General features: G+C 51.1%; 2 protein-coding genes across 2 annotated transcripts in view; one reads left to right on the forward strand and one right to left on the reverse strand.

Moving 5' to 3' along the window:
• Positions 1 to 720: 720 nt before the first annotated feature.
• Positions 721 to 24,864, reverse strand: part of LOC143696104 (uncharacterized) — a 77,841-nt gene continuing 53,697 nt past the window's right edge. Inside the window, exon 3 of the mRNA XM_077191311.1 lies at positions 721 to 3,369. Within this exon, the coding sequence (XP_077047426.1) occupies positions 2,620 to 3,360 (741 nt within the window). The 5' untranslated portion in view covers positions 3,361 to 3,369 and the 3' untranslated portion in view covers positions 721 to 2,619. The remainder of the gene's footprint in view (positions 3,370 to 24,864) is intronic.
• LOC143696048 (serine/threonine-protein kinase pim-3-like) overlaps positions 16,400 to 24,864 on the forward strand; it is a 57,863-nt gene continuing 49,398 nt past the window's right edge. Inside the window, exon 1 of the mRNA XM_077191254.1 lies at positions 16,400 to 16,450. Coding sequence (XP_077047369.1) covers positions 16,400 to 16,450 — 51 coding nt within the window. The remainder of the gene's footprint in view (positions 16,451 to 24,864) is intronic.

Genomic DNA, 24,864 nt, shown 5'->3' on the forward strand with positions numbered 1-24,864 from the left:
GGGCCCCTGCTGCAGCGTGTCCACGTCCTTGCCGTCCGTGCCGGGGAGCCCGGCAGAGGCGGAGGCAGCGCTGCAGGTGCAGGGTCAGCGGCGGGGAGGAGACCCGGCCCTGGCAGCGGCTCCGGGAGCAGCGATTGGCGCTGGGCCGCCCGCACTGCAGAGAGCCGGGGCCCTTGTGCCTGCCCTTGTGCCCAGGGCGCCTTTCCCCGCCGCCCGCCCGCCCGCCCGCTCGGGGGAAATGCCCCCTGTGCCGCCCCTCAGGGCCGCCCCTCGCCGCTGCCCCGGGCGCTCCCGGCGCCGCCTGGAGGGGCCCAGGCCTCGGCCTCACCCTGCTCAGCCCGAGGCCTGGAAAAGCAGATTCAAACACCCACCCAGAAAGTGCCCCAGGATGCCAAGGTCAATCTTTTGTCACCAGCACGGCTTTGCTATCAGAGTCTGGACGGGAGTAGAAAATCACCAGGGGAAAAGAGCATGAACAAGTTCTGCCTTGGCACTACCTCAAGCTGTGGGGTACCAGTTGTCGGTTTCACTGGCTCTGGATTGAAGGCACTTGAGACAGTAATTCATGTTCAGACTCAAGTGTTTATTATTTCTTATCAGTAAAACAGCCTCATTACTGGGAGTTCAGCAGCTTTTCAGTAGAAGGCACAAAATGTCCCACAATCTCTTGTTCCAAGGTCTTTTAAGACTAAACTATCCAATTAGGAACTGACACCTAGATTATTTTCCCTTTTAACCCAATAACTGATCCCAAAGAGCCTGCAATGTGGAATTTCTGCCCAATTACAAAAAGCCACCCAAACTCATGAAGAAGAAGGAAGAAGCATGAAGAAGAAACCCAGGACGAAACACTGGGCCCTCCATTTTGCTTCCATCCACAACATACTAAAAATCCCAAAACCTAAATTTCTCAGAGTCAGAGTGGACCAAAGCCCAAAAACTGGAGGTGATAAGAATGGACTAAAACCACAACCAAGGAATCTGCATTGCCCTGAAATACCTTTCCCCTTACATCAGCCTGGTGCATATTCATAGAGCCTCATGCATATCCATAAACTACTTTACATATTCCAAGAATGATTTTACATGGCCCCTCCCTGGGTCTGCCTTTTCAGAGCATGTGTGTTTCTTGGCTGTGGTTTTGGCTCCTTCTCTTTATCACCTCCAGGTTTTGGGCCTTGGTGCACTCTGCCTTCAGACAGGGAGTGCTGATAGTTGGCAGATCTGTACAGGTGTCCTCATCCTGGGTGCACTGGATGTTATCCCATCCAAGCAGGCAGTTTAACAGAAGCAGTCATTTCACTGAGCTTAATTAATGACAGAAATAAAAACTATATAACAAAGTTACTTTAAAAAACAGTCCCAGTCCATATTTGATCCCAGTCCAATTGATCTCAGTCTGTGTGGTCCTGATCCATATGGTCCCAGTCTGTGCAGCCCCAATCCAAAGGATCCCAGCCCATATTTGATCCCAGTCCATCTTTGATCCCAGCCCATATTTGATCCCAGTCTGTGGGGTCCTGCACACACTCCCAGGGTCTGGAATTCCAGTTCCCAGCCAGGAAAAAATGTTCCTGCCCTTGAACTTCCTTCCTATCCCCTCAACAAATTGCAATAAAACTATAAACAAAGAAATAATAATTGAAATTAAATAAATTATTAAAAAAAATCTCAACTCTTCTTTACAATACTCCAACTATGATTTAACTCAAACCAAAAATAACTATTACTATAATATTACCAATGCATATAAATAAACAAATTATATATCAAGAAATATCTTTTGAAAATTTTAACTCGATGACTAATGTACTTTAGATAAAAAAATCTAAAGAAAAAAACAGGCAATCTAACACCTCTTAGTTAAACAATTCATATTACAAATATACTAAACACAAAACCAAACACCACTATAATTTCTCAGACATTTCAACCAAACAATTAAACTTTAATAACATCCTAAAGTACTCTTGAAAAATTAAAATTATTTTTAAAAAATTGTGTGTGGGTGGTTTTATTTCAATATTGGGTTTTGGATTGTTTGGGTTAGATGATTTAAAAAATGGGAATTTTATAGGAATTGAATCAGCTGAGAAGGTGGCACTCTGCAAACAGAACTGACTGAAAATGAACGGGACAGAATCAGTAACTCGGAAAGTTTTATTTGCTATCAAATACATCCTACACACCCAGGCCCACACAATCCCCATCCCACTGCTCAAAATTGGGATCCCACTTCTCCCAATCTCCTTCCAACCCCATTATACCCTGGTGGCTGTGGAATGGAGAGTTTAGCATGGGATTGAGTTTTTTTGAGGAGGGAACAAGGAATTGAAGGTAGGATTGAGCCTTTTTGGGTTAAAATTCAGTTATTTTCAGAGGGATTTGAGTGGTTTTGAGGTGACAGATAGATCCCTCTTGGCTTTTGGAGTAGAGAGAGATGGAGAAGAGAAAAAAATTCAGGCCAAACAAAGGAGAAGCAGGTAGGTGTGTTCCCAACATGGATCACAGGGAATGTGAGTGACCAGGGCTGTGCCCAAAGTGCCTCCTCCAGTGGGGGATGGAGCTGCAGCAGCGCACGAAGCTCTTCCCGCACTCGGGGCACTCGCAGGGCTTCCCTTACCGGTGCCTCCGTTGGTGTCGGGTCAAGGTAGAGCTGCAGGAGAAGCTCTTCCCACACTGGGGACACTCGTAGGGCCTCTCCCCGGTGTGGATGCGCCGGTGAAGGACGAGGTGGGAGTTGTACTTGAATCCCTTCCCACAGCTGGGGCAGCGGAATGGCCTCTCATCCGTGTGAATCCGATAGTGCTGGAGGAGATCAGAGCTGGTCTGAAAACTCTTCCTGCATTTATCACACTCGTAGGGCCTCTCCCCTGTGTGGATGCGCCGATGGGTGACGAGGGCGGAGTTGCGCTTGAATCCCTTCCCACAGTCGGGGCATTGGAATGGCCTCTCCTCTGTGTGACTCTGATAGTGCAGGAGGAGATTGGAGCTGGTCTGAAACCTCTTCCCACACTTGGAGCACTCATAGGGTCTCTCCCCAGTGTGGATCCTCTGGTGCCTGATCAGCTCGGAGTTCCTCCTGAAGCTCTTCCCACACTCCATGCACATGTGGGGCTTCTCCCCATCATGGAGCTGCTCATGGAGCACCAGCTCCGAGCTCTGGCTCCATCTCCGGCCTCCTTCCCGGCCCAGGCTGGCTCTTTCCCCCTCACATCCCCGCCATCTGCGTTTGCAGCCCCTCCTCGTGCGGCATCTCCGGGCCTTTTCCTCCCCGTTGGCTTCCTGCGCCGTGGAGCCGCTCAAAACGGCCTCTGCCACCAGGTTCTGCCGCGGGCATTTGTCCTCCCTGCTCTCCATGCTCAGCTCCTGCCCTGGGCGAGGAAGGACAAGGACAGCATGGGATTTGCCTCCGTGCCACAGGCAAGGGCAACCAGATCCCCCCAGGCCGTCTCTGGGGACGCACTGCCCCCTCTTGGCTCTCCCCATTTTGGGATGCCAGGGCTCTTTGGGCTCCCGGGCTCCCTTCTCCCCTCATTCTCTGCTCTGGGCTGCAGCGGCTCCAAGGAGTCCCCCCTGCCCCTCTCCAGGCTCTTGAGGCTCCCGCCAATGGCGGCGCTCCCCCCTCTCTGGCCTCCCCACTTTGGCCTCCTGGGGGACACAGGGCTCTGCTCCTCCAGGCTGCCTCTGCCGGCAGCCGCCACCGCCACCCCCCGATGTCCCCCCGAGGGGCCTTTTCCGCTCACCCTTGGACTTCTTCGTTCTCCAAACATCCCCCCAAAAACCCAACCCAGGGACCCCCCGGGATATCCGGGCCGGGCTCCCCCTCCCCGCTCACCGGAGCCATGGGGGGGGGGGGGCGATGATCCACAGGTGGGGGCTGTGAATTCAGGCAGGGATCGAGACCGCGTGGCTCCCGCAGCTCAGCCTTGATCCGCCTTTTTCCCGCCTCTTCCTCTTCCTCCCGCTCCTCCTCTGTCTTATCTCCACCTCCCTCTCCTCCTCCCCCTAACCCCGCCTCCTTCCCTGCTCTTTCTCCTCCTCCTCCTCCTCTTCCATCCCCCCCTCCTCCTCCTCCCCTGTCTTATCCCCACCTCCTGCTCCTCTTCCATCCCGCCCCTTCCATTCCTTCTCCTCCTCCTCCCCCCTTACCCGCCTCCTCCTCGCCCTCCATCCCTGCCCTTCCCTCCCTCCTCCTCCTCCCCCAGCAGCAGCCACACCCTCGGTGCCCCGTTCCCGCAGCCCTCGCAGCCCGCGGCAGCAGCGGCCATGGAGCCGGGCCAGGTCGGCATGGGCAGCGCGGGGCTCTCGGCTGCTCCCAGCCGCTGCGGGCGGGGGGAACCCGGCCCGGGCCAAAGGAGAGGCAAACTGGGCAAACTGGGGGCACATCACAAAGCTAAGGATACAGCAGAAAATGGAGCTGAAAGAGTTATATTAATATTAACTCCAAACGAGGAAAAACTGGAAATTCCAAAGTTTAGGGAAGCCGAGAAAAAAGAATTAAACAAGATAGGAAATGAACAAGATAAATCAGGGAAATAGAAACTTCTACATGGAAGACAATTACTTAATAAAATGTGCTTACTAGGAAAAGATTAGAAGACGTGCATCACAAACCCCACTGGCGTACTCAAGCTTTGTGTGATCATTTCTTAAGGAATTTTGGGTGCACTGGGATTTTTGGTGTAGCAAAGCAAGTAACTGAAAGATGCTTAATTTGCCAAAGGATAAAGAAAAAGGTGATGAGAAAAACAACATTAGGAGGTCATGAGTTAGCTCGCCGACCATTTCAAAATATCCAAGCAGAAGTTTAGATTTGTTAGGTTCTGGATTTATTTGGAAAAAAACCCATTTAATCTAGAAGAAAGAGAAGATGCCATATGTTAGACAGGAGATTTTAGGAGAATAAAAATCTTTGAAGTATCAGAAACACCCGAGGAAAAAACCAAGAAAATAAAAAGGGGAAATGAAAGGGAGGGGAACAAGAGGAAAAGTCAGAAAGAGAGTGGGATCCTCTGCAGCTCTTGCCCCCTCCGTTGGCGGCCGAGGCGCCTGTCCCGGGTCCCGGCTCGCTGCCCGCCTCAGCTCCGCCTGCCCCGGTTTCCATCCCAGGTGCGGGCTCACTGCCCAGGGCAGCTCCACCTGCCCCGGCGCTGGTGGTGAATTTGTGTGCCCTGGTCCCACTGCCCGGCCCGCGGCGGCTCTGCCGGCCATGCTGGGCAAGATGGGGTTGCTCTGTCCTGCCGCGTGGGCCGAGGTCACCGCGCCGACCGCACCGAGGGCGGGTCCCAGCCATCCCATCCCCGGCTGCCCTGCCCGTGCCAGCTGCGCTGGGCAGCGCCGCTGCTGCTGCCGGGGTCTCCCACCTGCCTTTTCTCTGCCGGGAGCTGCCGGATCAGCCGCCAGAAGCCATGTGGGGGCTGCCCACGCTCCGGCTCGGCCTCCACGGGAAGATCCCCCTCTGGCGATTCCGGCAGCAGACCCTGCCCACACTCCGACCGAGCCTCGGCGGGATATCCTCCCCTGACCCCTCCTGCTCTGAGTTACGTCCCCTTGGTAACCACAGCTCCTGCTGTTCAGGGAAAATCCCTCTCTCTACAGGAAGCACCTTATCGAAACACGAGGAGCTCAGTTAAAAGGCAGCCCTCTCCAAATTCTTTCTCAAAACACGGGAGAAAGGCTACAGAAGGTAAAAAAGTGAAAGAGTTAGATGAAGGGATTGCTCTATTGCCGTGAAGAGAGGTTCCCATGGCAGGGATGCGCTGCCCCGCCCCGCGGGAGCCACCGGCGCCCCTGCCGGCCGTGCCCGGAACTGCACCCAAGGGGAAAGCGCCGCGGCCGAAAGGCCGGGACCGGCTCCGGGCTCTGTTTGTTGTCACTGCCGGAGCTGTTGATACACACTACTATTATTATATTATACACACTAGTAAAGAACCGTTATTCCTAATCCCATATCTTTGCCTGAGAGCCCCTTGATTTCACTATCCTAAAAATTAAGAGGGAGGGGCTTTGCATTCTCCATTCCAAGAGAGGCTTTTTCTGCCTTCCCAAGCAGACACCTGTCTTGTAAAGCAAGACAAGCACCCACAGGCACTGAGGGGGGCTGCAGGAGGGGCAGAAGAAGGCCCTGCAGCACTTGGGCACAAAGGCCCAGCAGGTGAATGCAAGAAGGGAGCAGCAAAAGGCCAAGCTGAAGGCAAAGGCCAGGGCAGAGCTCCTACAGCCCCTGAGGGATCAGCCCCAGGGCCCAAGGGGGCCCCAGCACCCAGGGCACGGCTCGGCCACAAGCACCCGGCAGAGGCATTGCCCTCCTCGGCAGGGCACAGCCCACCCAAACAGCCCCTGGCAAGGAATCAGGGCTCCGGCTGCAGGGCACAAGGACACTGCAAGCAGAGACAGCAGCACCCTCAGGACCAGCAAGTCCAGCCCGTGATGGACATGGATTGGCAGGGCTGTCACAGCTCCCATCACACCAGGGACCCTCCACACTGGAGCCCTTGAGAACATTCAGGTGGGTCTGCATTGAGAGGAGGCATTTTCTGATGGACACAGGGGCCTCTCAATCTGCTCTGAATCTTAGACCTAAAGGGGAAAATAGTAAAGAATATTTTAATTTTTAAGGGAATGAGTGGGAAAGATGAGCAGGTATGATTTGTTCAACCACTATTAGAAGCTGTGGGGGATAGGTTTGAAATAAATTTCTTTTTCTTCTTCCTGTGATTGTAATTAACTAGGAAGGAGTTTGAGAGCTGGATTTTAATACTGTAAAAAGGGATACAGAGGCTAGTTCTGTTGTACCTCTGTGTCAAAAGTCTGACAAGGCCTATGCTGAAGTGAACCCAGAAGTGTGGGCAGTCCCAGGGAAGTACAGAAAATTAGATATGGAGCCTCTACAAATTAAAGCAACCAGGACAAGCAATACCCTGTTCCAAGAGAGGGAAGGAAGGGCTCACAGCCTGGTATTGAGTCCCTGTTAAAGGCAGGGCATTGGAGCCAAGGGTGTCTCCCTACAACACTCCTATCTTGCCAGTCAACAAACTGGATGGATGGACACAAGGAGGAAACACAGAATTTTCAAGTGTTAAAATTAAGATTAACTGAGGCGAGTGGCCTGGGCCTTCCAGACAGGGAAAAAGAATTTGAATTATAGGTGGACGTTAAACAGGGTCTTGCCAAAGGAATTCTTGTGCTAAAATGTTTAACCCAGTGGCCAGAGAGCAGCCTCATTGTCTGCAGAATTGTGCAGCCACAGCTTCCGTGGGAGCAGAGGCTGAAAACTGATGACAACAGGAGGATCTCCTAGAGTTCAAGTCTGGCATCAAGTTAAAGCTTTGACAACCAAAAGAGCCTCTAAATGGATGAGCAGGGCTCGGTGATTACAGTATGAAACTTGTTCAGTGGCACAGGAGGATTCAGAACTGAGGACAGGGCAAGGGTTTAACCCAGCCTCCTGTTTGAACAGCCTGGAGAGGGGCTGGCAAGGAACCCAGGACTGCACTCAAGGGACAGAGCTCCCGAGCTAGGCTGGGAGAGATTGATGGGACATTCCCTGGCCTGAGGGAGACAATGTGTTTGTGGATGGCTCTGCAAGGGCAGCAGAAGGGAAAAGACCTACAAGACAGGCTGTTATTAAGGAAGGGGAATCAGACAAAGCGCAGGTCACCGGCCCATGCTCAGCTCAACCCAAGGAGCTGTGGGTGCTTGTAAGAGCCTGGCACTGAAATGCCCTGAGCAGGAAGGCTTCAAAATCTTCTGCTGACACCATGGCACCTAACAGGGGGGCAAAAGCAATTCTGACTGCTTCAGCAAGCACTGGATCACTTATTAACCTATTGCTAAAACAAATAATTCAAAGATAATGGATTGTGGAAGCAATAGATTCAGATGGGGAACTCATTTTACAGGAAAGACCCTTCAGGGGGTTATGGCAGCTTTAGGAATACAATGGGACCTCCATAACCCCTGGCAAGCCCAGAGCTCGGGTTGGGTAGAAAGAATGAATGGGGAAATAAAGAAACACCTTTGGAAGCCGGAGATGGAAACCAAGATGCCATGGGTACAGCTTTTGCCATTGGCCTTGGCAAGAAAAAGAGCCAGACCCAAGGCAGATATTCAATTATCTCCCTTGGAATTCATGTCTGGAATTCCTTACCTGGGCAATTCTCCACCTAGTGCAGGGTGGAAATAAGGGATGTAAATGTAAGGCAGGCTGTAGCCAGGATCCTGTCTCCTGTGGAATCTCTCCCCCAGGAAGCTGGGCTGGCACAGAGCCTGCCCTGGGACTTTGCTGTTGCCAACACCCAGCCAGGCCATCGGCTCCTGCCTAAGGAGTGCAAAGCAGCACCACTGGTGGCCAAGGGGCCCACGCCAAGTGTCCCTGAGGCCAGAAACAGCCGCCAGCACAGCTGAGCACGGGGGGACCCCTCAGCCTGGCCTCAGGGGCTCTGAAGCCCCGGAGATTTGCACTTCCCGCCTGCAGCAGGACCATGGGAGCCGCCCTGAGCCTGCCCTGAAGGCAACGCAGCAGCAGCCAGGGCTCCACAGCGGGCCAAGCCCCTGGGCCTGCCCACAGATCCTCTGCTCAAACCCTCGGGAATCCTGGCCACCCTCCCCTGGCACCTCCAGCCACTGCGGCCAAGCCTCGCTGCCGCTGCTGCAGCTCCAGCGCTGGCTGGGCCTGCACTGCCACAGCTGCTGGGGAGCACCGCGGCACAATTCCACCCTGGGGCTCACTCACACCCACACTCTGGGCTGCCTGCGACTGCACTGCTGCAAAATGTACCCATCCTGCTTCTTTTAAATCTTATTTCTCTGCTCAGAAAGGTTTCTCTACTCAAAGGTTTGCCTTTGGGAAAGAAATTTTAAAGGTTTTATTTAAGGGGTTCCCAGTCTGTTCGGATGTTAAACTCATCTCCACCACTCAATGGAGACGGGTTTAACATCCGAACAGACTGGGAATAGCCCAAAAGACACCCACAGAGATAACGACCAGCAACAAAACATCAACGCCCCGCAGCAAACAGCAACCAACAGCTACCCCAGACACTGCCCCCGCACAGCTGGAGACACCTGGTCTGGAAAAGGCTGAGAAGGAAATCCAGGAGTGTGGGCGGAATTCACAGCAGAGGGGAAGAAATCCGAGTCTAATAGGAAACCAAACACTAAAAACTTACACGACTTGGAAGCAATGAACATTAAAGCAGTGGATTTAGATTGGTTCAGACTACGTAAAGTTTAGGAAAAATCGAGTAAAACTGACATGTCATGGAATGATGTTTTCTGCACAGCTGGGCTATATGTGGATGAAAGTATTTCTGTTGCCCATCCTGGCCAGAACCAAGCAATGCCTTGACTCTCTCACACTAAAGAGATTCTTGGAGAGTTTTTGTTTTCCCTACAGTTTCAGTGATAAGATTACAACATGAGAAACATTTTTTATAATAGTCCTACTTTATATTGTCAGGTAGGTTTGGGACAGAAGGGTGAGAATCAATTTTTGGTCTGGGTTTTTCCATGTTCGCCTTTATGTTGCATTTTGCAAAATTGAAGAACTTTAACCGTGATACTTTTAACTCTTAAATAGTTAATACTTTTTTTAAAAAAAGCAGGGTGAAGCTGCAAAGGGAAACAGCAAATGGAGAATGTTGGGAAAACTTCACTATAAATAAATGGGGGGGAATTGAGATGAGGGACTACATTTTGTTCGTCATGAAAAAGAGACCAGTGTGTTACAAGAGTTGTCTGCTGACTATTTCTGTACTACTTCATGAGATATGAGCTACAAGGATACCAGGGAAGGGGTTGCAGGAGCCCACACATAGTCCCACCCAGCAAATGGTACAAACAGATAACTCACAGAAATAACGACCAGGGAAAGGCTGGGGAAAGGGCAGGGGCAGATAAACAGCCAGCAGGGAAACCTTTCCCGCTGACAAATGGTACAAGCAGATAACTCACAGAGATAACGACCAGGGAAAAGCTGGGGAAGGGGCAGGGGCAGATAAACAGTCTGCAAGGCAGGACATTTGCCTGCTTAAGCTTGATAGGGCACATATTGCGTTAATCATAAGATTTTGGTAATTTTCCACGGAGAAGTCACCAAATAAGGACATAGGGTGAAGAAGACGCGGCTGAGGAAGACTCCACAGCCTTTATCACCGACCACCAGGAGACAGAAGGATGACCCCCTAGCAACAACCAGCGCAGGCGCAGAGAACTCCGAGATAACATGGACTCCTGAAGGATGGAGAGGATAAAAGGACTGAATCAGAAACTAGTTGGGGCGGCAGTAGGTGGAGCTGAGACTCCCCTGTCGCCCAGCGCTGAGCCTTTGCTTACGTAGTATAACTGCTTCAATAATTAATAAATTCTTTGATTGGAAATTACTCATTTTGAGTCAATTTTATAACAATTTGGTGTCGTGACTCGGATGAGAGTTTGGATCGGGTAAGATCTACCCAGAGTGGGGGGCGCCTCATCCAGTGCTTTCCGGGTGGCCCCTCTGGGAGAACCTCCGCCACTCTCACCGACGACCCTAAAATATATACTAGTAAGCAAACGGGACAAATTATACCGGTGACCCCCTTAATAATCTGTGCACGGAGTCCGGACGAAGACGCAGGACGCGTAAGTATAAAAGGGAATCCGTTCGGGCGGGGTTGGGATCCCGGAGTGTGGCGGTGGACAAGTGTGAATGAGAGGAGGGCCGGCAGCCGGACTCTCCAAGTGAGTGCGGACCCTTGAGTAGTGCGGTTCCCGTAGACCCGCGAGGGCTCGGGCCACGAAAAAGGGGAAGTGAAAGGAATTTGAGAGTGAAAGAAGGCACTCCGGACGAATGGGGCAGGGGAAAAGCAAGACCCCAACCCAAGTCAAACTCCCCCCCATTCCAAGGGACAGCCCCCTAGGATTCATGCTTAGTAATTGGAAGCATTACCCGGAGACCGAGACTAAGGATAGGGCCAGAATGATACATTATTGCATGGAAGTATGGGGTGGGAAAGAGATTTCCAAAAAAGTTTTTTGGCCCGTGTTTGGATCATCTGAAGACTGGGTTCGACAGGACTTGAACCTATGGGTAAATTCTAAAGAGCCCTTCTCGTAAGAGGAGAGTGATTATGCCAAAATATGGGTAGCAAGACCCGAAGTGTATGTTTTCCAATTAAGAGAAGGGAAAGGGGATCCGGACAAAAAGGGGAAGAGGGACAATCATTTGGGCGACTTAATTATAGCACCGCCCCCATATGTCCCACTGCTAGCACCCAATGCCCCACCACCTCCACAACCACCTGCACCGAACAATGATGAAGAGGGTAACCAAGGGGAGGTTAACCAAACCGGTTACCAAGGCCCGATTACAAGGAGCCGCAGTAGGGTTGAGACGGGGTTATTCCCTCTACGGGAGATGCCCATGGGTGGACCACAGGCGGGTATAGGATTTATTACTGTCCCCTTGAGTTCGGCAGATGTACGAGACTTTAAGAAGGACATGGGACATTTATTAGAGGACCCTTTTGGGGTAGCCGAGAGGGTCGACCAGTTCTTAGGACCAAACATCTATACCTGGGAAGAAATGCAGACCATTTTGGGCATTCTGTTCTCTACTGAAGAACAGAATATGATAAGAAGGGAAGGAATGCGTATTTGGGACACGCAGCATGTCCAAGGCCCGGCTGCGGACACTAAATGGCCCCTACAGAACCCCCATTGGGACCATCAAAATGCGGCACATAGAACACATATGCAGGATTTAAGGACCATAATTATTCAGGGGATTAGGGACTCAGTCCCGAGGGGGCAAAATATAGATCGGGCATTCAACGATAGGCAAAAGAAGGACGAGTCGCCTACGGAATGGCTCAAGAGATTACGGTGGAACTTACGATTGTACTCCGGAATGGACCCCGATAGCCAAACTTCACAGTCAATGCTGAAAGTCCATTTCGTTTTAAAATCGTGGGACGACATAAAGAAGAAAATCCAGAAGTTAGAGGACTGGCAGGACAGGGGGCTGGATGAACTGCTTAGGGAGGCACAGAAAGTATATGTCCGTAGGGACGACGAAAGAGACCGCAGACAAGTAAGGTTGATGGTCGCAGCAACAGGTGGGGGGAGGTACCAAAGAGAAGGGCGAAAGGGAGGTTCGAATGAACAAAAAGAGAAAAGTATAGGGGAGTCAGAAGGGGTGAAGGTGTGTTTTTATTGCGGAAAAAAAGGGCATTTTAAGCGAGAATGTAGAGTCCGAATCAGAGACGAGAAGCAGTTCCAAATGGACTAGGGGGGTCAGGGGCTCTATTTGGTGGGGACCCGGAAAAATCATAAAGAGCCCTTGATAAAACTTAAAGTGGGTCCCCACAACCAAGAAATGGAATTCTTGGTAGATACGGGGGCAGAAAGATCCATGGTACAGAACCTACCAAAAGGATGTACCATCTCTAAAGAAACTGCCACTGTCATAGGGGCAAAAGGGGAACCTTTTGAAGTACAAATCATAAAAAATGTGACTATAGAATCAGGATCCAAAATAGGGATGGGAAATCTATTATTGGTACCCAAGTCAGATTATAATCTGCTCGGGCGAGACATGATTATAGAATTAGGGATTAGTATAGGTGTAGATAATAAGGAATTAAAAATTAAATTATGCCCTTTAAGGGTAGAAGATGAAAAGCAAATTAACCCCGAAGTCTGGTACACGCCTGAGAGCGTGGGACAGCTAAAAATCACTCCATTTTCGGTAACTATCAAAAATCCGGATGTCCCCGTCCGAATTAAGCAATACCCATTATCCCCAGAAGGGAGACGAGGATTAAAACCAGAAATAGAAAGGTTGTTGAATAATGGATTGTTAGAACCCTGTATGTCTCCTTTCAATACTCCCATCCTACCAGTTAAAAAGCCAAACGGCACCTATCGATTGGTGCATGATTTAAGGGAAATAAACAAGCGAACTGTAGCCCGGTTCCCGGTGGTGGCAAATCCTTATACCCTCTTGACTAAACTGGGGCCTGAGAATTTATGGTACAGTGTTATAGATTTCAAAGATGCCTTTTGGGCATGCCCTTTGGCTAAAGAAAGCCGGGATTATTTTGCATTTGAATGGGAAGACCCCGATACGGGAAGGAGACAACAATTAAGATGGACGGTACTCCCTCAAGGATTCACTGAGTCCCCTAATCTCTTCAGGCAGGCTTTAGAGCAAATTTTACAGGATTACCAAGTGGGGCCAGGGGTTACATTAATCCAATACGTAGATGATCTACTCCTGGCGGGGCAGCAGGAAGAGAATGTACGGAAAGAAAGTATTAAGTTATTGAACTTTTTAGGATTAAAGGGATTGAAAGTCTCCAAGGCAAAACTACAATTTGTCAAAGAAGAAGTAAAATACCTAGGCCATTATCTAAAGAAAGGAGAGAAGAGAATAGACCCCGAACGAATACAGGCGATTTTAGCATTACCAATTCCAAGAAATAAGAGACAAATCAGGCAAATACTTGGACTAACTGGTTATTGTCGACAATGGATTGAAAACTACAGTAGTAAGGCGACTTTCTTGTATCAGAAACTTACTCAAGAGGGACTCCTAAAATGGGATCAGGAGGACACCGAAAGGCTGCAAGAGCTTAAAGAGAGCCTAATCCATGCCCCGGTATTAAGTTTACCTAATACTAATAGACCCTTCTTTTTGTTCATAAACGTAGACAAGGGGGTCGCATATGGGGTCCTTACTCAAGAATGGGCAGAGAAAAGGAAACCGGTGGCTTATCTACCAAAGATCTTGGACCCAGTAAGCAGAGGATGGCCTACATGCTTACAAGCAATTGTAGGATGTGCTCTTTTGGTAGAAGAAGCCCGGAAAATTACATTTAATAGCAGTCTGAAAGTGCTGTCCCCCCATAACATACGGGGAGTCTTACAGCAAAAGGCTGAAAAATGGATCTCAGACGCAAGGCTTCTAAAATATGAAGGAATATTAATTGAGGCTCCAAATTTAACTCTAGAAACTACTAATATCCAAAATCCAGCTTCCTTCTTATATGGAGGACCAGAAGAAGCACTAACACATGATTGTATAGTGACTATAGAAGAACAGACAAAAATCAGACCAGATTTGGAAGAAGAAGAATTGGAAAAAGGAGGAAGACTGTTTGTGGATGGATCCTCCAGAGTAGTTGAGGGAGGGAGAAAATCAGGATATGTTATCATAAGGGGACCCAACCTGGAAGTGATAGAATCGGGACCCCTTAGTGGATCCTGGTCCGCCCAAGCATGTGAACTATATGCTGTACTACGAGCCCTGGAATGGTTAACAGGAAAAGATGGGACTATTTTTACGGACTCGAAATATAGCTATGGGGTAGTCCATACATTTGGCAAAATATGGGAGGAAAGAGGACTAATAAATTCACAAGGGAAAGATTTAGTTCACCGTAAATTAATATTAGACGTGCTCAGTGCCCTACGAAAACCCCGAAAAATAGCTATAGTTCACCTGAAAGGTCACCAGAAAGGACTGGATTTGAGAAGTAGGGGAAATAATGCAGCTGACCAGGAGGCTAAACGGGCTGCCCTGAGACTCCTCACCTTGCAGGAAAACATAGAACACTCCCAAACGCCAGAACCTGACCCCGACATCAAGTTTAATAAAGAGGAAGAGAATAAAATACAAAAACTAGGAGCTAAAAGGGATGCACAAGGAGCATGGAAATTAGCAGATGGCAGAGAAATAATACCTAGAGCATTGGCACATAGATTACTGACTAAGATACATCAGAAAACACATTGGGGATCACAGGGATTGGTAGATTATTTTGCTGCAAAGTATGTGAGTGTGGGAATCTGGGACATTGCCAAACAAGTAACCAGAGGATGCCTAATTTGCTTACAAGTAAATAGAAAAAATTTGAGAAAATTACCGGAGGGAGGCCGACCGCTAGCGAAAAGGCCTTTCTCCCACATTCAGATAGATTTCACCGAGCTCCCCAAAGTAGGGAGAACCAAATATTTCTTGGTCTTGGTGGACCACCTAACACATTTTGTGGAAGCCTTCCCAACCGTAAGAGAAACAGCCAAAGTAGTTACGAAAATATTGATGGAAGAGATAATCCCGAGATACGGGGTCCCAGAAGTCATTGACTCAGATAGAGGGCCGCATTTTATTTCCCAAGTTACCCAAAACTTAGCAACAGCTCTGGGCATACGGTGGGAACAACATGCCCCCTGGCATCCCCAGAGCTCTGGGCGAGTTGAACGAATGAATGGGGAAATAAAAAAGCAATTGACCAAACTGGTAGCAGAAACCAATTTGACCTGGGTTAAATGTATTCCTCTAGCGTTGCTAAATATAAGAACAAGACCTAGAGCTGATTTAGGGGTATCACCCTTTGAAATGATGTATGGGATGCCGTATAACCTAGAAAATCCTAACGAACATCCTGTCATTAATGACACATGTACGCAAAAATATTTGGTGGAATTGACAAAGTACAGAAAGGCATTATGGGAAAAAGGTATGTTAGCACAACGGCCTCCTTTAGATTTTATCTTACACCAGGTACAGCCAGGAGATTGGGTGCTCGTGAAAAGCTGGAAAGAAAACCCCTTGACTCCAAGGTGGGAAGGACCATTCCAAGTACTCCTCACCACAGAAGCAGCCATACGAACCGCTGAAAAAGGATGGACTCATGCTAGTCGCATAAAAGGACCGGTAAAACCCCCTCACAGCTGGGAGGTTTGCAGTCTCCCGGGAGAAACCAAATTAAAGCTGAAACGAACTGATAAATGATTTGGATAATAATCTGGGTTGGAGATAACCATTATCTCCAAACCCACCTAATAGGGAATCAGGAGGCTCTTGGATATTGCAAACTCTTAGAGGACGAGTTGAGAAAGCCCTACTTTAAGTCCCCAAGATTAGAACATAAAGGGCACACATGGGAGGGGGAAAAAGCACAAAACAAAGATATTAGGTTAAAGTGTAACTGGTTAGATTGTGACTGTCACCCCCTTGTATGCTTTTCCTGTAAATTGTGTCACGAACCTTGGTGGTCTCATTGTCGGAGTGGTAGAACACCTAGGGGAATTTGTACGCCGTGCTATGAGAAAGAGAGGAGACTAACTTCTATCATTCTTAGTAGCAGAGTTGCTACGGGGGAGGTAAAGATTGGATCTGACGAGTGGTGGGAAACCTTTTCCAAAGGGGTAAATCCTGATCGGTTCTGCTACCACCCTAACGAACCGATCCCCTTTCTCCTGGACATCCTGGAAGTGGTGTGTCGGAAGAAAGCCCCCAATTTGCGGCGTGACCTCTCATTAATAAAAGCTGATAACTGGGCCGCCAGTGCTAAAAAGTGGAAACGGGAGGTTTATCCGGCTCCTGAAGAATACCCCTGCTGCCGAGAAGATGGTAAACCCCGAGGCTCGCAGCAACCGAGTCATCGGGCGAGGCAGAGAGGTAATAACCAGTGGAGTCCGTCGGAAGCCTCGACCCCCATATGGGATGTCCAGGAAATGTTGGCCGTCCTGCCCCAGGATTGGTAACCCACCACTGGGGAAACCAAAGGTAAAATTCAACCTGAGCTCCGACAATGACAGCCCCAAATTACAAGCCTTAATTCTTTTCTGGTGCATCGTAACAAGTTCAAGGGCAGAAGGGTATTCACATCAACCCTTCAAATGGTCACTGATTAGATGGGAAGACCAGTATGTTATCCAGACCAAAATCACGTCTGGCGCACCCAGCTTTTTATGTACTTTGTGTGATTTAATACCTGTAAATCCATGTTTAAATCAGTTTGGATGTTATTTTTGTCCAAGCTCAAACCCGGGAAAAGGGTATTGTAACTATCCAGGACACTTTTACTGTGCTTATTGGGACTGTGTATCAGTAAGCTCCTTTGGGGGGAACGAGGACGGGTTTATCAGAACTGGATGGGGTCCATACGGGTGTACACAGCCCACTTCCACATATACCCAGAAAGAAGGAGGGTTAGATGGAACATGCAATATGATTTACATTAATGTGACAAAACCACATGACCAGTGTGGTAGGCCAGGGACAGGCGCTCGGAAGATTTCGGGCTGTAACGGAAAGTTACAGGAATCCTTCTATCCCCCTCCCCATAGATAAGGATCACCCTTGGAATGTAGCCAGACGTGTAGCCCCCCTAACCTATGCATGCCAGTAACTTTCCACTCCATACTAACCCTAGAAAGTATAGCCAAACCCCTGTCTGACGTAGAGAGACCCCTTAGTCCATAAATACCCTTAAGACCTCTCAATAAAAGCCTTTAACCGTCCACCACATTGGTGTCAGCGTCCGTTATTGGCCACAAGGGATCCCGCAAAGGAGATCGAAGTGCTAGACCCTGAAACCAGGTCATCGCGGCCTTCACAAGAAAGCAACAGACCAAGTCTGGTTATTAGGGAAAATGTGGGGAGCCCGATTATGGGAACCAGGGACAGACAGAGGGGGGCACTTTATAATCCAAAAGACAACCGTGCCACACGACCCCGAACCGATTGGACCAAACCAGGCGATAGCTGGAGAACTAACGCTAGGAGAAAATAATGGAAATGAATCAGAAACAGCCCCAACCACTAGTCTTCCAGAAATGTATAAGCAAAACTTTACTGATTCGACCCGAGGACCTGAAAACCCGGGAGAAGGGGACTTGTGGAAAATATTACAGGCCACTTTCCTAGTCCTGAATGAGACCCATCCAAATCTAACTGAGGAATGTTGGCTGTGTTACACCGTAAACCCCCCGTTCTATGAAGCCATAGGGGTAACAGCAAAAAGCAGACGAGTAAATGGGACCAACCCAGCTAGGTGCCTATGGAAAAAAGAAGGAGAAGAATCGAGAGGGATAACCTTGGCAAGGGTAACGGGGAGAGGAAGATGTATAGGACGAGTACCAGTGGAAAAACGACATCTATGTCAGGTTATGGGGAATTTGAGTGACCCTAAGAAACCTGCCAGCTGGATACTGCCAGCAGCAAATACTAAATGGGTCTGTAACACTCTCGGAGTCACCCCATGTATAAATATAGACCGATTTAATGAATCCAGTGACTTTTGCATTCAAGTATTGATAGTACCCAGAGTCCTTTACCACCCCGTAGAGTACGTTTATGAACAATATCAAAATATAGGACCCCACATAGTGAAACGGGAAATATTCACAACCTTCACTGTAGCAATGTTACTAGGAATAGCTGCAGCCGGGACAGGAACAGGAATAGCCTCACTCATACAGCAACACCGAGGATTCCAAGAACTAAGAGCCTCTGTAGATGAAGACCTCAGGAGGATCGAAACCTCCATCAAAGACCTCACAGAATCATTAGATTCCCTAGCAGAGGCAGCCTTACAAAATCGAAGGGGGTTAAATCTATTATTCCTGCAACAAGGAGGACTATGTGCTGCTTTAAGAGAAGAATGCTGCACATATGTAAACAAGAGCGGAATTATACGGGACTCAATGGCAAAACTAAGGGAGGGGCTAGAAAGAAGACAAAGAGAAAGGGAAAAACACCAAAGCTGCTATGAATCTTGGTTTAACTATTCTCCTTGGCTTACAACTTTATTATCAACGATAGCGGGTCCACTACTTCTCTTACTATTGGGACTCACGTTTGGCCCTTGTATTTTTAATAAATTGATTAGCATTGTAAAAGGCAGATTAGAAGCTGCTCACCTTATGCTCACACGAGCAAAATACGGAACCTTGAAGATGGATGATCCAGAAGAATCTCTGGAGCTCAGCAAAAGGGAATTAGAGCGTTTTGACGAACAAAATTGAGTATCAAAACAAAGGGGGGATTGAGATGAGGGACTACATTTTGTTTGTCATGAGAAAGAGACCAGTGTGTTACAAGAGTTGTCTGCTGACTATTTCTGTACTACTTCATGAGATATGAGCCACAAGGATACCAGGGAAGGGGTTGCAGGAGCCCACACATAGTCCCACCCAGAAAATGGTACAAACAGATAACTCACAGAGATAATGACCAGGGAAAAGCTGGGGAAGGGGCAGGGGCAGATAAACAGCCAGCAGGGAAACCTTTCCCACTGACAAATGGTACAAGCAGATAACTCACAGAGATAATGACCAGGGAAAAGCTGGGGAAGGGGCAGGGGCAGATAAACAGTCTGCAAGGCAGGATATTTGCTTGCTTAAGCTTGATAAGGCACATATTGCGTTAATCATAAGATTTTGGTAATTTTCCACAGAGAAGTCACCAAATAAGGACATAGGGTGAAGAAGACGCGGCTGAGGAAGACTCCGCAGCCTTTATCACCGACCACCAGGAGACAGAAGGATGACCCCCTAGCAACAACCAGCGCAGGCGCAGAGAACTCCGAGATAACATGGACTCCTGAAGGATGGAGAGGATAAAAGGACTGAATCAGAAACTAGTTGGGGCGGCAGTAGGTGGAGCTGAGACTCCCCTGTCGCCCAGCGCTGAGCCTTTGCTTACGTAGTATAACTGCTTCAATAATTAATAAATTCTTTGATTGGAAATTACTCGTTTTGAGTCAATTTTATAACAATGGGGTGTCCAGGGGGTCCCTGTGCCCAGGAAAGGGGGTGCACGGGCCCCGGTGTTGAGGAAGGTGGTGGGTGGGGGCTGTGGAAGGCAGGAGTGGGGGTCCAGGGGGTGCTGGGGTCCAGGAAAAGCGGGGGCTGGGGTGTCTGAGAGGGGGAGGGCCGGGAAAGGGGGTGCGGGGGGGCATTGGTGCTGCATGAGGGGGTGCAGGAGGGTCCCCGTGCTGGATAAGGGGGTGCAGGGGGGGGTCCCTGTGCCTGAGAACGGAGGGTTTGGGAGGGTTCCAGTCTCAGATATGGGGGTGCACGGGGGTCCTGGTGCAGTGGAATGGGGGTTCAGGGGGTCCTGGTGCTGTATAAGGGGATGCAGTGGGGTCCCGGTGCCCAGGAATGGGGGTTCAGGGGTGCCGGTGCCAGATAATGGCCTGGCTGGGGTCTGGTGCTGGGAAAAGGGGTGCAGGGGGTCCCAGGGCCAGATAACGGGATGCACTGGGGTCCCGGTGCCCAGGAATGGGGTTCCGGGGGGTTCCGTTCCCGAGTTCCGGGGTTCAAGGGGTCCTGGTGCCTGAAAATTGAGGTTCAGGGGGTCCCGGTGCCGGATAAGGGGATGTAGTGGATCCCGGTGCCCAGAAATTGGGCTTCAGGGCGGTTTCCCTGCCCGGGAATGGGGGCTCAGGGGGTTCCAGGCTGCAGATAAGGGGGTGCAGGGGTTATCGGGGCTGAGGAAGGGGGTACAGGGGGGGTCCCAGTGCCCCGAAATGAACGTTCAAGGGGGGTCTCTTGACCCCCTGGAACCCCAGGGGACCCTCCGGGATCCCCTGGAACCCCTTCCAGGAAGCGCCGGCAATGAGGAACTGGGGGGACGCCGAAATTTGGGAGATCTGGGGGTCCAAAAGCCGAGGAAAAGGGCGGGTCTGGGGTCTGGGAAGGACGAGGTGGCCGGGAATGGGCGTGCAGGGCGTCCCAGAGCACTGACGGGGGTGCGGGGGGATCCTAGGCCCGGATTAGGGGGGGCAGGGGGGTCCCAGTGCCCAAAAATTGGGGTTCAGGGGGTTCCCGTGCCGGGGAATGCGGGTTCGGGGGGAGTTTCCTTCCAGGAATTTGGGATTCAAGGGGGTCCCGGTGGCCGGGAATTGCGGTTCCGGGGGCGTCGGTGACCAGAAATGGGGATTCAGGGGGGTCCTGGGGCCACATGAGGGGGTACAGGGCGGTGCCAATGCTGGGCAAGGGGGTACAGGGGGGTCCCTGTGCCCAGAAATGGGCGCTCAAGGGGGTCCGCGTGCTCAGGAATGGGGGTTCAGGGGGGTCCCGGAGCTGAAAAAGGGTGCTGAGGGGGTCACAGGACCGAAAATGGGGGTTCAGGGGAGTCCCGGTACCCGGGAATGGAGGTTTAGGGAGTTCCCGGGGCCCAGGAATTGCGGTTCAGGGGGGTCCCGGTGAACAGAAATGGGGGTTCAGGGGATCTCGGTGCCAGATGGGGGGGTACAGGGGGGTCCTGGTGCTGGGGAAGTGGAGTGGGGGGGGGGTGGCATGACCCAAAATGGGGGTTCAGGAGGGTTCCCCTGCCCGGGAATGGAAGATCAAGGGGGTCCCGGTGCCCGGGAATTGCGGTTCAGGGGGGTCCCGGTTTCGGGGGGTCCCACTCACCTTTGGTCGCGGCCCCCGGGTCCGCCAGGAGCCCCCGGAGCACCCCCAGCCCCAGCGCTGGGGCCATCGCAGCCGTCCCCGATCGCGGCTGCAGAGACGCGAAAGCCAAAATGCCCGAGGGAGCGCGGGGGGAGGGGGAAAGGGCGAATTCCAGGGAATTCACCTGGATCCCCTCCTGGCACCCCTCTGGATCCCTCGGGGATCCGCCTGGGACCCTCCAGGGCCGCGCCCTGCGGGACCCCCGGGCCGGGCTCTGCTGAACTCCCGGCCCTGCGCTCAAACTCTGCCCGGACCCCGCTGGGCTCGGCCCAAAGCCGGGCAAGCAGCGGGAGCAGCGGAGCCAATTTTTGCTGCGGGTGCGGGTCCCACCCCCGGCGGAGCAGGGCTGGGCGCTGGGACCCGATCCCTGATTCCCAATCTCCTTCTCTCTCGCTCTCTCTCTGCTGTTCTCTCCCTTTCCTTTGGGGGATCATAAATCCCAGAGCGGCCGCAGAGCCCCGTGCCCAGGCCGGGTTTCCCAGCAAAGGGAGGCTGGGGCTGAGGTGCCCCGGGCTGGCCGGGAATGGGGGCCCGCGGCTCCCTGGGCTCACGGAAATGGGGGATCCAGGGGCTGGGAGAGGAGGATACCCGGGAAAGGGGGTGCAGGGGGGTGTTGGTGCAGGATAAGGGGGTGCAGGGGGGGGTCCCAGCGCCCGGGAATGGGGTTGGGACGGGGGGGTGGGCAGCAGCTGCTGGAGAGAGACTGGGACAGACTGGAATGGACTGGGACAGACTGGGAAAAGAACCCACTGGGAGCAGAACTGAGGCAGCAGAGATCATACTGGGATATACTGGGACCACACTGAGGGCTACTGGGAACATGCAGGGGACAATTGAGATGGGACTGGGAATGGTTTGGATCATCCTGGGACTGACTGGAATCATACTGGGAGTGATCAGATCTGTAGTAGGGGTGAAGAAGAGAAACTGGAATAATGCAGGGAGCAACTGGGATCATACTGGGAGCAGCTGCCCCATGCTGGGGTCATACTGGGATCATACTGGGACTGATGGGGTGACACTTGGAGTGACTGGCATAGTACTGGGAGTGTCTGGGAGTAACTGGGATCAAACTGGAGGTGACTGGACTTATACTGGCAGCAACTGGGACCACAGCGGGGGCAAATGGCATCGGGTAAGGTGTGACCGGGCTCATCCTGGAAGTGCCTGGGGCCACACTGGGCTCTTCCTGAGAGGGACTGAGAGTGAAAGGAACCATACAGGGCATGACTGGGAGCCGCTGGGACCGTGTCGGGGGCAACTGGGATCCTACCGGGAGAGATTTGGACCATACTGGGAGTGACCGGGAGCCACCGGTGAGGCGGCGGCGGAGCTGGGAGGCGGCCGCAGCGCAGGTGGGAGCCGCGCTGGGTTGTGCGGGGGCTCGGGGCTCGCTGCGGGCCTCGGGGGCGGCAGGGGGCTCAGGCGGGTTCCTTGTGCCGTGTCCGGCCCGTGGTGCCGCTGCCGTGAGGGCGCTGCGGGAGCGGCTGCCCGCGGTCTCCTTGCGGCCGCTGCCTCGGCAGGAGCCGCTGCCGGAGCAGCGCTGGCTCGGCCCGGTTCCTGTGGCTGGCACAGGGGCGGCTGCCCCGTGCCCGGGGCTGTGCGGGGAAATTCACGTGGCCGGAGGTTTCCGTGCCCCGAGGAGACAGAGGAGTCCTGTACAAGTGACTTTATTGCTGAGCAGAGGGAGAGGCCGTGGCGCATTTGCCGTGCGCTCGCTGCCATTGTTGTAGTTCGCAGCCTCCTTTTTATCCTCATTTTCCCGGCTCATCTCCCTCTCCCTTTGCCCACTGGCCGAGGTACTTGGAAGGTTCAGACCTCCCGATCTGCCAACTGCACGTCCTCGTTAATGTGCACCCCCACTTTTGTAGAACAGCCGATATTCACGGCTCTGTTAAGTCTTTTTTGTTCTCGACGCTCAGGAATTTAGCGGGACTTTCTGCGAGCAGCAGTCCGTGTTAATTAATAACATTTATTGAAGCTGGTGGTTTCGCCCCTTACTTCCTTATCTACAAGTCCCTGGCCCCTCGCTCAGCTGCTGAATGAGCTGCACTCTCAAGGTGTGGAGCATGGTAAAAAGGTGAGAGGTGCTGTAGCACATCAGAGCAGAAGCAGCATTCGTTTAACCCATGGTCTGCCAGGGAACCACAAAACCATGTCCCATTCCCATCCTTTCCACGTTTGGACTGGTACATGAGCTGCTTTTTTGTTTCCTTTGTTATCTGTTTCACCACTTTTGCTTTGTCTCTATTTGCCAAGACCAGTTTGAGTCATTTGATTTTCCACAAACTCCTCTTTTCTCTGCTAACAGATGATCTGATCCCATCCCATGGTGAAATGTTGTGTTCCTCATTTCAGTGGATTGCTCAGCAGGAAGGTCAGGAGCTGGAGCTGTCTGGTTGGTTATTCCGAGGGCAGCTTGTAATCTAATGGTGCCATTGAAATGAGAAATGGGTTCTGTGGCTCCTGATATGAATTGGTTTGGGTTCCCAGGGGCTGGTCCATGGTGTTGCAGGATTTGTTCTGCTGGCCGTTCATCTTCTCCCCATTTTTGGCCGCTCTCTCCAGCCAGGGCTGCATCAATTGACCATTTGTCTCTAATTAAATCATCAAATACTTGGATTCCCAACTGATTTCCCGGAACTTGTGGTAGCAAGAACATCTCAGTGCTCTAATCCACCCTATATAACATAGACAGTGACAGCACACGTTGGAGTGGGCAGAGGGATGATTCCCCCCCATTTATTTATAGTGAAGTTTTCCCAACATTCTCCATTTGCTGTTTCCCTTTGCAGCTTCACCCGTTTCTGTCGCAGGGTCAGATATCCTCACCCCGGGCTCTGCCTTGAGCTGTGCAAATTCCATCAGGGCAAGCAGGCAGAGCTCGGGGTGAGGGGCAGGGGGAACCAGCCCAATTCCTGCCCCAGGCAAGAGACCCTGGTACATTGGCCAGGCTTTGCCCAGCAGGGTTCATTTGCATTCCTAAAGCTCCTCTCCTGGCTGACTAGAACCAAAGCTTCTCTTCCAGGGCTGCCATCTGGTGAGTCACATGTGGCCCCCCGGAATCTGCTTTTTTTAAAAAAAGTATTAACTATTTAAGAGTTAAAAGTATCACGGTTAAAGTTCTTCAATTTTGCAAAATGCAACATAAAGGCGAACATGGAAAAACCCTGACCAAAAATTGATTCTCACCCTTCTGTCCCAAACCTACCTGACAATATAAAGTAGGATTATTATAAAAAATGTTTCTCATGTTGTAATCTTATCACTGAAACTGTAGGGAAAACAAAAACTCTCCAAGAATCTCTTTAGTGTGAGAGAGTCAAGGCATTGCTTGGTTCTGGCCAGGATGTGCAACAGAAATACTTTCATCCACACATAGCCCGGCTGTGCAGAAAAAATCATTCCAAGACATGTCAGTTTTACTCGATTTTTCCTAAACTTTACGTAGTCTGAACCAATCTAAATCCACTGCTTTAATGTTCATTGCTTCCAAGTCGTGTAAGTTTTTAGTGTTTGGTTTCCTATTAGACTCGGATTTCTTCCCCTCTGCTGTGAATTCCGCCCACACTCCTGGATTTCCTTCTCAGCCTTTTCCAGACAAGGTGTCTCCAGCTGTGCGGGGGCAGT

The sequence above is a fragment of the Agelaius phoeniceus genome, chromosome 28, assembly GCF_051311805.1.
Source record: "Agelaius phoeniceus isolate bAgePho1 chromosome 28, bAgePho1.hap1, whole genome shotgun sequence".
In the NCBI taxonomy this organism is placed as follows: domain Eukaryota; kingdom Metazoa; phylum Chordata; class Aves; order Passeriformes; family Icteridae; genus Agelaius; species Agelaius phoeniceus.